Below are 16,604 nucleotides of genomic sequence, written 5' to 3' on the forward strand. Positions count from 1 at the left end.
TGATTCTGTTTCAGATTCTGAATGTTGCTTTTCCAGTTTAAAACATCTTTAAAATATATTCTATTCTTATACCTTTATATTCTCCTGGCACCCTCATTTATTCATTCTTTCATTCTTTCAACAAATATTTATGAATTACGTTCTACATGCCAGGTACTTTGCTGGGTATTAGAGACATAATAATGAACTAGAATCCTAATTATTCCTTTTTTTCTTTTATGAAGCATTCCATATAAAAAACAGGTACACAAAATTCTTGCCTACTTTATATTAAGTTTCTGTGTTCCATACTCTTAACATCATTTCATAACATTTTGGAAATAAAAGTTTCATAATACTTGGTGCTGGTGTTAGTGGAAAATTAGAGAACCATTGTATTTTTTTAATCCAATATCCAATTTGTGTTTTCACAGAAGATAAAACAGAGCCCTGTCTCTCATTTTTGTCTATGTTCTCATGCTTAAAATACAACAGACTTCATTTTTCCTGGAGTACAAATTCAGTCTCCATCTTGCCTTACCAATACCCTAAGCCATCTAGTGAATACAGGCTAAACAGTGTGAATAAATAATCCATTTGTCTATTCTTTTCTCTAGGAAGTTCTGGTAAAGCCTGGGTTCTTTTTTAATTGCACTGTTAATCCAGAGCCTAATCTCCTCTCTTCTGTACTCTTCACTAGTTCCTTGCTTGCTTCCCATTTTGAAGCTTCATAGATGCTCCTGATTGGGTCTACTTTCCCAAATCACTATGAGGTTAACTCAGAGGTCAGAAAGTCAAATGCTTACAGGGACCACACTGGAAAAATAAATAAATGCTGGGGGCTGGGGCAGGAAAATTGAGGATTGAGGGGGACCATGGCAAACTGCAGAGCCTGGGCCTCCTCAAAGAGGAGGATGCAGTACGCAGTGCCAGCAAATTGTTGCTGAGTGAATGAAAGGTGGGGGTTAGCTGATAATCTGATTTTCAAAAGAGTCAAAAATCTAGATCTTTATGTAAAATGTCCCAATCTGTAAATGTTGGACCAGTCAAACAAAACATGTCTGCCCAGGCCTGCCATTTGCAATCTCTGCTCTCACTGGTGTCCAATTCAAAGAACTAAAAGCATTCAGGCTTCCAAAATGTCCTTGAAGAATGTGAGTTCTGTGATCCAACCCCACTATCAAGCAAAAAGGGAGAGACTTCTTATCAGGAGTGTGATTTGATATTGATGTAATCAATATATTTTCATTAATACTAAGTAGTAGAGGGGCTTCCCTGGTGGTCCAGTGGTTGAGACTCTGTGCTCCCAATGCAGGGGGCCCAGGTTCAATCCCTGGTCAGGGAACTAGATCCTACATGCTGCAACCAAACAAAAAAACCCAGCACAGCCAAATAAATAAATAAAAAAATATATATTAATTAGTAGATTGTCATTCTGCAGTTTTAAAAAAATATAATATACTAAAGTAATCCATGTAAGAAAATGGGGATGAAATATGTATTCAATTTTTTAAATAATTCAATTTCACTTTTATTTATATAAAGGAACACTGGCACTGGAAGAATACAATAAAAATTAATGAAAGTGATTATCTATGTGGGTAGGGACAAGGTAGAAAGGCAAGAGTGTGGGAATAAGAATTCTCAATGTATATTTTATTTAGGTTTTATTTTTGAGTTAGGTGAGAGTATTACATATTCCAAAATTAAAATTTAAAATGAAAGTAAAAGGCATTAAAATGTCCATTTTTTATTGCAAAGAAGTATGGTTGGTTGAAAAATAGATTAGAATGCATAAAAGTGTATAACAGGAAAAAATGCTACAAAGGAACTGGAATTACTAAAGTTCAAGAAGAAGAAAAGGGAACAATGTTACATTTCTGAGAGCTAAAGAAAGGATGTTTCATTTACTCTTCAAATGGGTGATACTATTTCAATTGTATTAAATCAAGATGGTATTTATATTCAACTGGACATATTTAAGAATTGTGTAATGATTTTATTTTTAAATGCCAATATTTACAACATAATGCTGGAAATAACTTCCTTTACAATTGTTTAATTTTATGAGAAAAAGATTTGGATGCTGATATAAAAATGAGGAAGGGATACATGTATTTTTCAAAATTCCTTTGGGAGTATGTAAACAAAAAAGTCCAAAGAACATTGATCTTGACTTTTCCTGTATTTGAAACCACTAAAGTTGCTCCTTTGTCTCTGGAAGGCCAAAGTTATGTTATACATGAGGACTAAGGGGCCACAAATTAGTGCCTCTGAACACAACCATATAGATCAGCTATCCAACCATTAATTTTGGATTAGCTAGATTTTATTTAGAAAAGCAAACCCTTAAGTTGCTTAAGAATGGGTGCGAGGTAAACAGGTAAATTTAGGTGTTTGTAAGGTGGGTCCTGCATGTGACATCAAGAATTTGCAGGGTCACTGTAACGAGTGTGGGAAGGAGAGCAAGGCCAAGAGGTAGAATGTTTCCTACCCAAATTTGCCACAGGTCAACCTGCTTGGATCCATCTTAAGACTCACACAGGTGGATTTAAAGCCACAAGTGCGAGTCCAATGGTACGAGAGCTCATCAAACCCACCTACAAGTTTCCCAGGATGGACCCTGGGGTAGCTGTTGCTCTACATGGGATGATAAGAGAAACTACCCAAGTGAGAAACGAAAATGATCTAAATTAATTTTCCCCTTTCAAATAAGAAAATGTTAACTACATTTAAACTTTGTTGACTCTAACTGGAAACTGAACAATCATTTCTTTTCATTTGGTTGAAACTTTGTCCTTGTTATCCCGGTTTATATCCTTTACCATAAGAAATCCCAGACTCCCAGGTCGCTCTTCGTCTCCCACCCACTAACTCACTCAAGGCTCTTCACGGCATCTATTTTGAATCTCTTTACCACACTCCCCAATTTCTGAGACTCTTCCCCTGTGTCCTGTGGAATTCACAGTCCTTCTTCAGCAAAAACCTTTGTATCCTCAGTCCTTTCTCTGAATATTTCCTTCACCTTCTTGTTCTAAAGCAAACCTGGCTCACCCCTGTGGATGCTGTTGTCCCTACAACCTTCCCAGAGCCCATGTACCACTGGACTTGGAGGTGGGAGAGGGGTCCTCTTTGCTCTTCATTGCTTCTCTCAGGTAATTCTCCCCACTGCCTATCTAACTCCTCCCCCTACACAGTATTTGTTTTAACTCGTGTCCTCTGATGTTATCACTCTCCTCATTGTGGTAGTCCCCTACTCACTCATAGATCACTCCACCTTATTTCTCAAGGACTTTAGCTTTTGACTACTGGCATCCTACCCAGCATTTCTCTTGTCCTAAATCTTGCTGTTTTCAATGTATTCATAGATAATTCTCATGATACTCTCTCTTTGACTCTCTTCCAATGACACTGTATTCCACACTCCTCAGCCATTCACTGCCATTGTTAAATTCTACACCAGACTTCGTCACTTCTTCATAATCTTAATTTCATGCAACCCACTCTAACTGCCACATTGTTGTGGTCACTCTGCAGAAGTGAGATAGAGTCCTCCACCTAAATTTTGTTTTGGATGTCGAGGCTGATGATGCTACACATGTACCAACCTTTTCAGAGTATGAAAAAGTTTATTTCACACATAAAGCAGCTTTCTGGGGAGAGCATGGCAGGCTCCAAGCTGGTCTGAATATGGCTTGAGGGAGCAGAAAAAGGAAACTTTCTTAGGGTTTATGGTGGTTGGGGGTGGGGCCAGGGTCAAGGGTCCCTCCTGTGGACTGGGTCTTATATAGTTTGAACTTCACACTGGCATCAAAGGAGGAAGCACCTGGGCTTTCTTATCAGTTTTCCCAGATGTAGGGTACAGGGAGAAGAGAAGTGATGGGGTATGAAGCTGTCATTGAGTATCAAAAATGGAGCCAGACCCTTTATGTTACACCCATCTTTTCAAACCATTCCCTCTTGTTCTCTGACTCCTACAGTCCCTCAACCCCACAAGGACTTGCAATTCACTGATCTTACCACCTTTTTTCTGTCCTTAATCTCTCCATATCTACTCTGCCCTCATCTTAAACTCCATGGTGAATCATAATCACTTCCTTACATCCTTGGCTTCCTTGCTTCTCTCTCCTTGTTCTTATTTTGTTGGTGAAAGCTGATTACACAGAATTCTAAGCCTACTCTGAGCCTGCATCCTGGCAGTCAATTATTGCTGGAGGAAAAAAGCACAATCACACTGACTTACCCCACTTAAATTTATGACCATGAACTCAAGTGAGCCCTTAATGACACTCAGCAAGCACATGATACTTTTTTCCTAGTCTACTCATCTTTCCATTCTCCTGGATGAGGACTTCACACCTTCACTTCTCTCCTCACCTTTGCTTACTTTTCTGAATCTCCTCTCCCCTGATGACCTTACTTCCTGTCTCTGAGAAAACTGAAACAATCAGAAGAGAATTTCCACAGATTCCTACCACCACTCCTACCACCTGCCTGCCAGGTTCCATAGATGAATAGTCTGTGCTCCTGTCTATAGACAATCCTTTGATTTGTGTGCTAGATACTGAACTCTTTTCCTCTCAAGGATACTGCTCCAGCAATTCTCTCTTCTTGCCCCTTCATAAAATTTTCCTTCTCTTCTAGGTCATTCTCATCAAAAACATATTTCTCCCAATTTTTTGGCCAACCTACTTTTGACTCCACTTCCACCACCAGTTACTGTGGTAGTGGGCTCTCCACCAAAGTGGAGAACTTCTCAAAAGAACTGCCTATAATATTAGCCATCTCCTCTCCTCCCATTTTTTCTCAAACCCACTCCAATCAAGTTTTTCCCCTTTTGCTCCACGGAAATATTACCAGTGGCCTCCATGGTACCAAATCCAACAGTCAATTCTCAGTCCTTACTCACATATGAGCACTCACATCTCCTTGATAACATTATGTTCACTTGGCTTCCAGGCACCTCGCTCTTGGCTCACCTACTTCACTGACTGCTCCTTCTCAGTCTCCTTTGCTGGCTCATCCACTCTCCTGCCTTGAAGTTGCAAGGTTTCATCCTTGGTTCTCTTCTATTTATACTCACTCCCTTGGTGATCTTGTCTAGTTTTGTGACTTTAAGTATCATTTAAATGCTGATAACTCTCTACGTTTTGACAAATATAAGTTTCTGATGACTTTTAGATCATACCAATGAACTGGCAAAAACTCCTATATATCCTGACTCCTCCCTTATCCCTTTGGAACAGTTCCTCAGAGTTATCTGTCTCCTGGGCTGCAGTTCCCAGTAAGGTTACTGAATACAATATAAATCCCATCTTAAAAATGCTGATATCTCTCATATATCGCTAGCTTGGACCACCCTTCTTAACCCCAGACTATACGTACAACTGCCTACTCAAGAACTACACTTGTATTTCCAATAGATATTTCAAATGTAACAAAGTGCAAAACTGAATTCCTTATATTTCTCCCCAAACCAACTCTACCTATAGTCTTCCTCATCTCCATTGGTTTTCTTTTTTACATATTCCCTATCAGCTTTATTATCCTATCTGATTTTCTTATTTATTACATTTATTACTTACTGCCTGTCACCCCCCCCACCCCGAAAATGTAATATCCACAAGGGAAGGGGTTTTTGTATTTTGCTCAGGTATATAATCAATTAACTAGAATAATGTCTGGATACTCAATTAACATTTATTTATTGAATGAATGAAAGCACGAATTAAATGAGTATTTATCATACTCAGAAATTACCGAAGTCTCAACTCAAACTGAAAATCAATGAAGAATGGGTTTATTTGCCAGCAATAAAACACCACACAGGTTTTAATCCTGTGTCTGTGCTTGGGTTGGGGGGAGGGGCGGGCAAGAAAGCATCTCTTCAGACACGGAAAGCACTAGAACAAAGCTTAGGTAAAAACCACAGTCGGAGTGACTAAAGGTTTGCTACTGGGGAAACCTCTTGTCAGAGCAGCAGGCCCGAATGAGTTCTAAGTGGCCACCTAAACTTTGTTGGCATCGCGTGAAAAGGTGGTATACGGGGTGAAAAGAAGCAAAAACGTATCTTCCTCCATTACAAGTCACTGGAATCAACAGCTGTTCTCCCGCTAGGGTGACGGTTTTTTCCCTTATTTGGACTTCACTGTCAAAAGAAAGACACCACACCCCGTGTAATGTAGCCTTCACTGAGAAGCTATGCCACGTCCCAGGTCTCCTGTCTTCAGCACTGTGTTTAATTCAGTAATATTTTTCTTTTTTCTTATTTTCTTTTGACTCAGGGTTCCTGGGTGGGGCCAGGAAGACTCTGAAGCTGTTTGAAAACAATACAAACCCAAAAGGTCAGACTTTTTTTTAAAAAAGTACTCAGGAAAAAAGTTTAAGGCCGTTAGAGGCGAACTGGATTTGGGGGGCACGTTGAGTTCAGCAGAGGGGAGCCCCGTCTGCCTTCGCTTAGGGGATGCGCCAGTGGGCGCCTCCCGCGGCCGCACGGGCCACCGTGGTCGAGGGAGAAAAAGCCGGTCCCCAGGGAAGGAGCCTCAAGCTTCCCTTGCATTTCCACGCAACCCGCCCAGACTCGTCCCGGCTGAAGGAGCAGAGTCCAAAGGGAGCGTCAGCCCCGCCGGGCGGGGTGGCGGGACGCGCAGCGCCGGGAGCGGGGAGCCGGGAGCGGGCACTGAGGTCTGCGCGGTCTGGGCGCTGGGCTCTCCCGCCCGCGGGGCGCACGCCCTGCCCCGGCCCTCCCCGCCCTCCGCGCGCGGAGCCTGCGACACCCCGGCTTCCGCGGGGCCCCCTCCCGCCTCCGCACGCCTCCCCTTTAAGCGCGAGGCGCAGTTGGATTTGTGTCGGCCGAGGCGAGGCGAGGCGCGACTCCCCTTTACGCCGGAGACGGCGGCGGCGGCGGCGGCGGCTCTGACAGCCGCAGCAGCCGGGCGAGCAGCGCAGGAGGCCGGGCCTCGGGCCGCCGGCCGCCGTCACCGCAGCTCTGCCGGGCGGGCTCGGCGCGCGCCGCCGCGGGGGCGGGGGAGTGGGCGGGCCCGGCCCGGCTGGGGGCGGAGAGGCGGGGGAAGGCGGGGAGCCGGGTCGCCGGCGCGCGGGTCCGCCTCTGACTGCGGCGCGGCGGGGCGATGTGTGATTACCATGGCGAGGAGTCTCTGTCCGGGGGCCTGGCTGAGGAAACCCTGTTACCTCCAGGTAGGCCGGCGGCGAGCCCTCCGCGCGCCCCCTCTCTACGCGGCGCTCGCCCGCCTCCCTCCACCCTCCCTGGGTCCGGCGCCCGCGCGAACCCCGCTGCCCCCTGCCGTCCGGCACCTGGCGGCGCGCCCTCCCCGGCCGCCCGGGCGCCGCAGCCCCCAGCGCGGCGCTGCCCGCGCCCCCCAGCGCTGTCCTGCCGCCCCCCGCCTCCCGAGAGCTCCGGGACGTGACCCGGGTGCAGCCCTACGCCCCTCGCGTTCGCGGCTCCGCAGTCTGGGCTTGGGACGTGCAGCCGTCTTCTCCCCGGTCCGGTGCTCTCCTCCCCCCTCCGTGGTGGGGCCCGGCGGGGTGGCTGTTCTCGACTCTGTCCTGAGTCTTCAGTAGGTGCTAGGAAAGGTGGTGTGTCATTCCTGCATATTTTAGAAAATTATGGCAGTTTGTCACATCAGTGTTTTCCCCAAACCCTGGAGGAGCGGTATGTGCCTTGGGCTGAACCCCTTGGTTCGGTCTCTCCATCACGCTCGTGATTTAAATGGGAGGTAGGGCTCGGAAGCCCAAGCGAGGCGGATGAATGCGTTTTAGAAGGAAGGGGACAGCGTCTTGTGCCGATCGCAAATACCCCAACAATGCAAACGTAATTCTCAGTCATGTCATGTGTACTGTTGGCGCGTTAGTTTTTATGATTTCCCGTTCCACCCTCTGTTCCGCTGCCAGTCAGTGTCTTCGAACCCTGCTACTGCCTTCATGTACTGTTGGTCTCCAGGGGGACCTAGTAGACACCGTGAGTAGATGAGTGCAAATCCATCACCCCAGTGGAAAAACAACTACAAATCAATGCCTCGCGTGGGTCAGCAGTGTTGTCTGCATTCAGAGGACAGTATTCCTTTACCGCTTACATTAAAAGGCTTAAAGCTATTGATACAGTATTTTGGGATGGGAATTCATGCTCAGCTGGTGCTTTTATCAATTACTTTAAAAGTTGAGAAGCAACCGTCATGGAGCAAGTGAATCATACATTTTTGTTTGGAAATTGCATGTGAATCATTTGTCTGCAATGCGTGATGTACTGCAAGTTGGAAGCATGATTGACAGCGCATGATATCAAGAGTATAAGAGTTAAAACTGAACGTTCTGGGTCTTTATAGCAGCTCCACCAGTAGTAGTTGTGCCTTGAGCAAGAGTAATTGTGCCCGTCTAGATTTCAACACAGGCCAGATGCCTCTTTGTAACTCTTTACATGAGAAAAAGAAAATCTTTCCAGACTCTATCCTCAATATAAGTTTATTGAGATATTTTAAATGTTTTTTTTAACCAAAACTGTCTAGCTATTTATTTTTATTTTTTTACATTTTGTGGCAGACTTTTAGACTTTGACTCCTTTGGTTCTCAGTGTTCTCCACAAATGTGGTTGTGACATGTTTTGGCACCATAGTACAAGAGCTTTCAGATTGGCTGACTTAAGATTAGTTTTACAAATAGTTACGCTTCTGTTAAAGGCAAACATTTGGTATTTCTGCTTTCCTGAATGTGCACATCATTATCTATTACCAAATTAAGGTAAACTCAGGTTTTAAGCACGTCAAAAGGATTTGGGGTCATAATGATATTTTAATAGGCTATTTCTATATAAAATAATGATTAAATAGAAAACTTTATTGATTACAGTATTATATTTGAGATAAATTTAAACCTTGGGAACCTGGTGCACTGGTGTTTTAAATATTGTCTTGGTATTAGTATTTATTCTCTTTATGAATTTCTTTATGAATTTTCTTGTTAGTTGTCCCTCACCATACTGTTTCAATTTAACCAGCTTAAAAAAAAAAAAAGGCCTTCAAATTACTCGTGTCATGCCTTCTTCTGTTCTCTATTGCCTAAATGCCTCACCTTATATTTTTAATACTTCCTCTACCATTAGGTGCTTCATGTAGATGTAATATTTTAATTTAAAGTGAGGCTGTAATTAGTCAACAGATATAAAAGGTCTTGTTGGGCTTCCTAGGTGGCGCAGTGTAAGAATCCGCCTGCCAATGCAGAGGTCCCGGGTTCGATCCCAGCTCCGGGAAGATCCCACATGCCTCGGAGCAACTAAGCCCGTGTGCCAAAAAAAAAAAAAAAAAAGTCTTGTTGTGTTTGGGAGTAGGGGGAGGGGTGAAGAGTACTGAAGAAACTGAATGTCAAAGATAGAAGCAAGAGATGAAGGGCCGAGCAAGAAGTTGCCGAGACCAGCTTTGTGTACTTGCGGTTTTGCTGTTCATCTTCAAGTGGGTGGAGTCAAAAAGTAGTTATGTCCTCAGGTATTCGGCCGTAGGACTTGCAAGTTCCTCTTCCTACTCCAGTTTACAGCGGAAAAAAAAATTAAGCAATTAACATAATTATAAAGAAGCTTTGTTAGTATTTTCTTTAATACAGACATCACTATGATAATTGATAATGCTTCTAGAAACTGTAGTATTATGCGATTATATTGTTTTCAGCTATAATATGGCTTAAATAGGCATTTATGGACTAATATGGGGACCTAATTACTTTTTGTAGTTTTATTTCTATAGCAAAAGAGATTCTACTGCTTGTGAAGCAAAGAATGGATGTGGTATATCCATGTAGTAGAATACTACTCAACAGTAAAGAGGAATGAAGACTTGATATGTGCTATAACATGGATGAACCTTGAAAACACTGAATATGTGAAAGAAGCCACTCACAAAAGATCACATATTCTATGGTTCCATTTATATGAAGTATCCAGGAACAGCAAATCTATAAAGACAGAAAATAGGTTAGTTGTTGCCTAGGGCTGGAAGGGTTGGAGGGGAATGGGTATGAGGTTTCTTTCTGGGTTAACAGAAATGTTCTAAAGTTGATGCTGGTGCACAACTCTGTGAATATACTAAGAACCATTGAATTGTACACTTTAATGAATAAATTGTATGGTATGTGAATTATATCTCAACGAAGCTGTAAAAAAAAAGAAAGAAAAGAAACTGAGTTTATCCCGTTGATGTGGTCCTTCTCGCTGCCTCTTGTAGATTCCTCCAATGCCAGATTTTTGGTGCAGGGAGTACTTCATCTAGAGGACTGGTGCAGGCACACTGTTTGCCTGTGTGGCCTGTGAGCCAGGAGGGCTTGTGATCTGCCTGAAAGAGATAGCACACAAGCATTTACCTGAACAACAAGCCGTTCATGGCAGCTCATTCCCAGAGCACACTAACTTACGGTTCTGTCCTTCCTAGCTATTTTGTTGAAAGCTTACCTGGGAAATGGTACTTCCTGGACTAGATAAATGTTGTGGCACATTGTACGGAGTAGAACCCTGCCTCTGACAACAGAATCTGTAGGTGTGTTCACCAGTCTGGACCATTTTTAGGCACTGTTTTCCTTCCACAAACCATTGTGATGATACTCCTTTTGGCCTGCGTGGTGACCCAAAATGACACCTGCATTTGTCTCTTTTTAGCAGTGTGTCTTCTACAAATTAGGATCCACTTTGTTGGAGTTTACTCATAGTCTGAGTGGGACTGATAACACAGCAGCCCTATAATTCATGGGTTTTGCTTTATAATACCTTCTTCCTTCTCACTGTCATTAAGACCTGGAAGAATGAAAGTTAAGACAATTAAGCTAATTCTCTATACTTAGATTAGACACATTTTCCATTCCAGTCATTCTGCCTGCATGCCCTGTTACATATAAAAAGCTGGTGCAACTCTAATGGAATTTGAAGTCTGAGATACTTGGGTACTTCTGGAGGTTTTTCAAGTCCTTTAAATTGCAAAAGTTTGAAATTTCTTAAGGCATCCTCTTAAAAATAACAGTTTCAATATGTGTTCAGTAAGGCTGTGATGAATGGATGGATAGATGGCATGTTCTGATCAGAGTGTTAGCACTTGTTTAAATTCCTGATACCTACCTGGCTCTTTGACTTACATTAGGACTAGTCTTCAAATATGACTACTGTAGATGGTTTGGTTCTTTATGACTTCACGTGGATATTTCGTGGGATTTAGTGCCAGATAGGGTTACTGATACAGATTAGCTGGTAATAGTGACAATGTTGACAAATACTGTGGTAAGAGTAATATGGCTTCTTGTTCCTTTTCAGCTCCCAAGATTGTTCTAAATCTAAAGATAATAAGAGCAGGTAGTTGTTTCTTATTCTCCAAAGAGAGGAGGACTATAGGTGCTGTGGTTCTCATCAGCTCTGTTATACCTGCTGTTCCAAACTAAACTTTTGCCTTTGCCTGAAACTAAATCTCCAGAACTATGATTAGCTTTTGGTGAATATACAGGGAGCATATGTATCCCATAATATCTTAAATTCAAGCATAGCATTATAACTTTTGATATTACCATTAGTTGCTTTTCCACCCCTATTAGAAACGCAAAGAAATGGTGACTTCTCAGGCAGATTTCGTCCTCACATACTTTCAAGCTGCAGCATATAGTAAAAGGGTTTCTTCCTTGTCATCTTCCCAGGGCCTCAGTTTTTCATCTCAGTGTTGTTTTGTATCCTTCATAGAAGTTTTCTCTTTTTAGAGGTTTTCATTTTAATGTTTTCATGTATTAAAGTTACGTTAAAAAACAATACTATACTGTCTGTTAAATGCCATCTTTTTACATTGATTGAAAAGATAAATGCCTCACATTTTTAACACATCTATTTCTAGACATTCAAATATTTTGTGAACAATTTTCCTTTAAAACCCTTAATCTACAAAGTATACGAGTGTAGAAAAGCCAGGAGACTGTAAAATGAACATGTTTTAAAAACCCAAAATGTCAGTGGATGAATTTTTCTTTAGAAATAGTAGAGGATTTTTTTTTTGATGACTATTTAATGAAATTAAATAATTACCATTTTTAGGTGTGATCATGGTGTTGTGGATATGGTTTTTTTCCTTTTGTTTTGTTTTTTATTGTGGCCAAAATACATAGCATAAAGTTTACCATCTTAACCATTTTTAAGTATATAGAACAATATTGTTAATATATGCACATTTTTTGGCAATAGATCTGTAGAACTTTTTCATCCTGCAAAACTGAAACTCTGCCTATTGAACAACAGCTGCCCATTTTCCCCTCCCCACCAGCCTGGTAACCACATACTATTATACTTTCTGTTTCCATGTGTTTGACTTCTTTGGATAACTCATGTAAGTAGAGTCATGCAGTATTTGTTTTTTTGTGACTGGCTTATTTTACTTAGCATAATATCCTCAAGATTCATCCATCTTGTAGTGTATAACAGATTTCTTTCTTTTTAAAGGTTGAATAATATTCCACTGTATGTGTATACCACTTTTTCTTTATCCAGTCATCAGTTGATGGACATTTGGGTTGCTTCCACCTCTTGGCTATTGTGAATATTGGGAGTGCTAACATCTCTTTGAGATCCTGCTTTCAATTATTTTGTATATATATCCAGAAGGGGGATTGCCACATCACACGGTACTTCTATTTTTAATTTTTTGAGGAACCTCTGTACTGTTTTCCAAAGTGGCTATATCATTTTATATTCCCATCAGCAATGCATAAGGGCTCCAGTTTTTCCACATCCTTGTCAGCACTTGTTATTTTCTGGTTTTGGGGGGGTTTTGTTTGTTTAGTGGCCATCCTAATGGGTGTGAGATAATATCTGACTGTGGTTCAGATTTGCATTTCCCTGATGGTTAGTGATATTGAACATCTTTTCCTGTGCTTCTTGGCTATTTGCATGCCTTTTTTAGAAAAAGTTTCTTCTTGACTTATTGTTTGAGAATGATGTTTATTCAACAGAGTTATGGGTTATTGTAAACAGAGCTCCCCTTTCTTTCCTAAGAAGGAGAAAGAGGAAGAGGGAAAGATTTTCAAATACATTTAGAGACAGTGAGAAAGCACACAAATGTAGGACACTGTTAGCAATTGATTAATATAGGCATAAGGTATAAGGGTATTCTTTGCACTCTTCTACATTTTCTGTAGATTTAAACATTTTCAAAATAAAAGTTTGGGAGAAAATAGATTGGACTTCATAATAACTGAGAAATGAATGAACTGAGAAATGAATGAACTCTGTCCAAAGTTACATTAAGGGTTAAAAAAGAGAGATTTGATAGAGCATGTTTGAAGTCAGTGATTAAGAAAGCATGTTAGTTTTCCAGTGGTCCTGTAACAAATTGCCACAGATTTGGCAGCTTAAAAGAACACATTTATTTGCAGCACGGTGTGGCCCAGCTGGTTCTCTGTTCTAGGTTTCACAAGGTTGAAAATCAAGGCACCACTGTGGTTGAGTTTCTTTCTGGAGCTCTGGGAATGAATTGACTTCCAGGCTCTCTCAGATTTTTTTCAGAATTCAGTTCCATGCTGTCCTAGGATTGAGGGCTCTGTTTCTTTGCTGACGATTGCCTGGGGGTTGTTTTCAGCTCCTAGAGGCTGCCTGCATTTCTTGGCTCATGGCTCCCTTTCTGCATCTTCAAAGTCAGCTGTAACAGTATGTGGACTCCCTCACATGTTTCCAGTCTCTCTGACTTCCTCTTCTGCCTCAGCCCGTTTCTGCCTTTCTCTGCCTCATCTCTAACTCCTTCCTCTTCTGCTTTTAAGAGTTCATATGATTACACGGGGTCCACCTGGATAATCCAAGATAATATCTCTACTTTAAGTCTCTTCACAGCAGTATCTAGATTAGTGTTTGATTAAATAACCAGGGAGTGGGAATCTTGGGAGACAGCTTTAAATTCTGTCTACCCTAGAAACAATACAACTGAAAATTCTGACAGTTTAAAAAAAGTAATCATTTCCTAAACTATTTTGTCCCCTCCCCCCCATAACCATTAGGTTTTAAGATGTTGCCAAAAAAGAGATTTTATAAGAGAGTTACTATTGTATTTATCATTCCAGCAATTGCTGTGAGAGGAATCTTAGATATTTATTAAAGGAAGGAAAATACAAATAAATAGCTGCTGAACAACAGCATGTGGTGATACTTGTTTTTACCATAGATACTATTCTTAAATCTTTTGTATCCTTTTACAAACTAAAGTATCACTTTATGAACTCTAAGAAAAGATTCTTTAAAATGTAACCTATTGCTTTCTGTTTATTACTGTAACTAATGAACATTGTGGTTCTTTACCCCTTAAAGAAGGCAGTGCTTGGTTTTGTTTTAATGTGCCAGCTTATAAGATTCTCAGTCACACCTGATCCAGTAGAACTAAATTTGTATCCAGTGAAGGCAGAGCATGTTTATTACTCTGGTCTTGTCCTTTTTCCTGAGCATATAGTACTCATGATGTGCAAAATCATGCAGTATAGTACACATATTTTTACATATATTCAAAAATATTCTGTAATCACGCTGAGATATTGAGCTCCAGTAGTTCACACTAAGCACACCCTGCTGTCTCTGTCTTTCACATTCTTACTCTTCGCTGTTACCACCACCACCATCGTATCATCCTCACCATTGTCATTATAAATGAGGCTCTTGCCACCCCCATTTCTTCCAAGCTGCCAACCTCCAAGGCTTCCCTCCTTTCCCTGTTCAGTCAGGATCACATGTTCTGTCACTTCAGCTACTCTTCTTTGCTCACTGAGTACCTCTTTGCTTCTCTGATCTTCCTTTATTCTTGCCCTGATACTCCCACACTTTCGATCTCATCTTCCTTTGCCCCCTGCTTTCCTCAGGACTCCACCCTTCTCTGCTTCTCACTTTGTAGTCTCCTTGGGTACATGCATCTCTTCACATGGCTTCCACTACAACCCAAATACTAATGGGTCTCAACTCTGTATCACCAGCCCAGACTGCCACACCCTGAACTTCAGGTTTGCACTTAGCTGCTAATTTGATTTCTACCTCTAGATAGAACTTCATATTCAGTATGTCCAAAGCTAAAGTCCTGCCCCCAAATTGCTTCTTTCCCTATTTCAGTTACATACTCTCCAGTTACTCAAGAAATAAATATACCCATGTCCCTCTAGATTCTCCCTCTTTCCTTACCCTCATGTTTAATACCTCAGCAATTCCACTAGTGCGTCTCCTAAATAAATTTTGATTGCATCATCTCTTAAAAAAAATAGTGTTATCAACTGTAATCACCATGTTTTACGTTAGATCTGCAGACCTTATTCATGTGCAGCTGTATGGTTTTACTGGCCTCTCCCTGTTTTCCCCACCTCCCAGCCTCTGGTAGCCATTTTTGTACTCTCTGTTTCTAAGGGCTTGACTTTTTAAAAAAATTTTAGATTCTACATATAAATAATATGCTGTGTAATATTTTTCTTTCTGTCTGGCTTATTTCGCTTAGCATAATGCCCTCAAGGTTCATCTATTTTGTTGCAAATATCAGTATTTCCTTCTTCCTCATGGCTGAATAATATTCTATTGTATATATATGCCCCGTTTTCTTTATCCATTCATCTTCCAACTGACACTTTGGACACTTAGGTTGTTTCCATGTCTTGTGAATAATGCTGCAGTGAACAAGGGAGTGCAGCTATCTCTTTGAGATCCCAATTTTCATTTCCTTTGTCTATATACCCAGAAGTAGGAATGCTGGATCATATGGTAGTTCTGTTTTTTTATTTTTTGCAGAATCTCTATACTGTTCTCCATAGTGGCCGAACCAATTTGTATTCCCACCAACAGTGCACAAGAGTTTGCTTTTCTCCACATCCTGGCCAACATAGTTGTTTGTCTCTTGTCTTTTTGATGATAGCCATTCTAACAGGTGTGAAGTGATGGCTCATTGTGATTTTGATTTGCATCTCTCTGATGATTAGTGATGCTGAGCACCTTTTCATGTACCTACTGGCCATTTGTCTCCTGCTGATACCGTGATTGTCTCCTTTTGTCTCATTAGGCCCACTGTAACAGCCTCCACAAGAGCCTTCCTCATTTACCCCTTTCAGATCCACCCTCCACGTTATTTCCAGAGCAGTCTTTCCCAAAATGCCAATCTGCTCTAGTCTCCCTCCCTACCAGTGAAATCCTTCAGTGGCTTACCATTGCCTTCAGTAGACTAAGCAGAATCCTGAGCATGGCTCTTTGTTTCTGGTCCCTTCCTATCTTGCTGTGTCATTCCTGCTACTGCCATCTCATGCACTGCTTGCTCTAGCAATTCTGAAAAACTTGCAGTTTCCCAACACATCGTGCTCTCCCTCACGTCCACCTGTCTACCCCACAATTTCCTCTTTGCCCTAGAATGTCCTTCCCCCATTTCCCTGCATCCCTCTTTACCTGGTTTATTCTCAGTTTTCTACTTGTGCTTTAGGTTTCAACTAGAGAGTAAGTGACCTTTCAGCAATTCCTCCCTAACACCCCACATAGTATTAGTGTACCTCTTTTGTACCCCACAACTGTGGGTACATGATATCCAGCACACGTTTCTCTTACAGAACTTACGATGTTGAATCGTCATCAGTGGTTTTCATTATCTTTCTTTTGAGCCCCA

The 16,604-nt window shown here is 41.6% G+C and overlaps 1 protein-coding gene across 1 annotated transcript in view; it reads left to right on the forward strand.

Annotated features, from left to right (window-relative positions):
• The first annotated feature begins 7,051 nt into the window (after positions 1–7,051).
• The window catches only part of DIPK1A (divergent protein kinase domain 1A), a 109,386-nt gene continuing 99,833 nt past the window's right edge, over positions 7,052–16,604 (forward strand). Inside the window, exon 1 of the mRNA XM_057712863.1 lies at positions 7,052–7,176. Coding sequence (XP_057568846.1) covers positions 7,123–7,176 — 54 coding nt within the window. The 5' untranslated portion in view covers positions 7,052–7,122. The remainder of the gene's footprint in view (positions 7,177–16,604) is intronic.

This window comes from Hippopotamus amphibius, chromosome 1 (genome assembly GCF_030028045.1).
Source record: "Hippopotamus amphibius kiboko isolate mHipAmp2 chromosome 1, mHipAmp2.hap2, whole genome shotgun sequence".
Lineage (NCBI taxonomy): Eukaryota > Metazoa > Chordata > Mammalia > Artiodactyla > Hippopotamidae > Hippopotamus > Hippopotamus amphibius.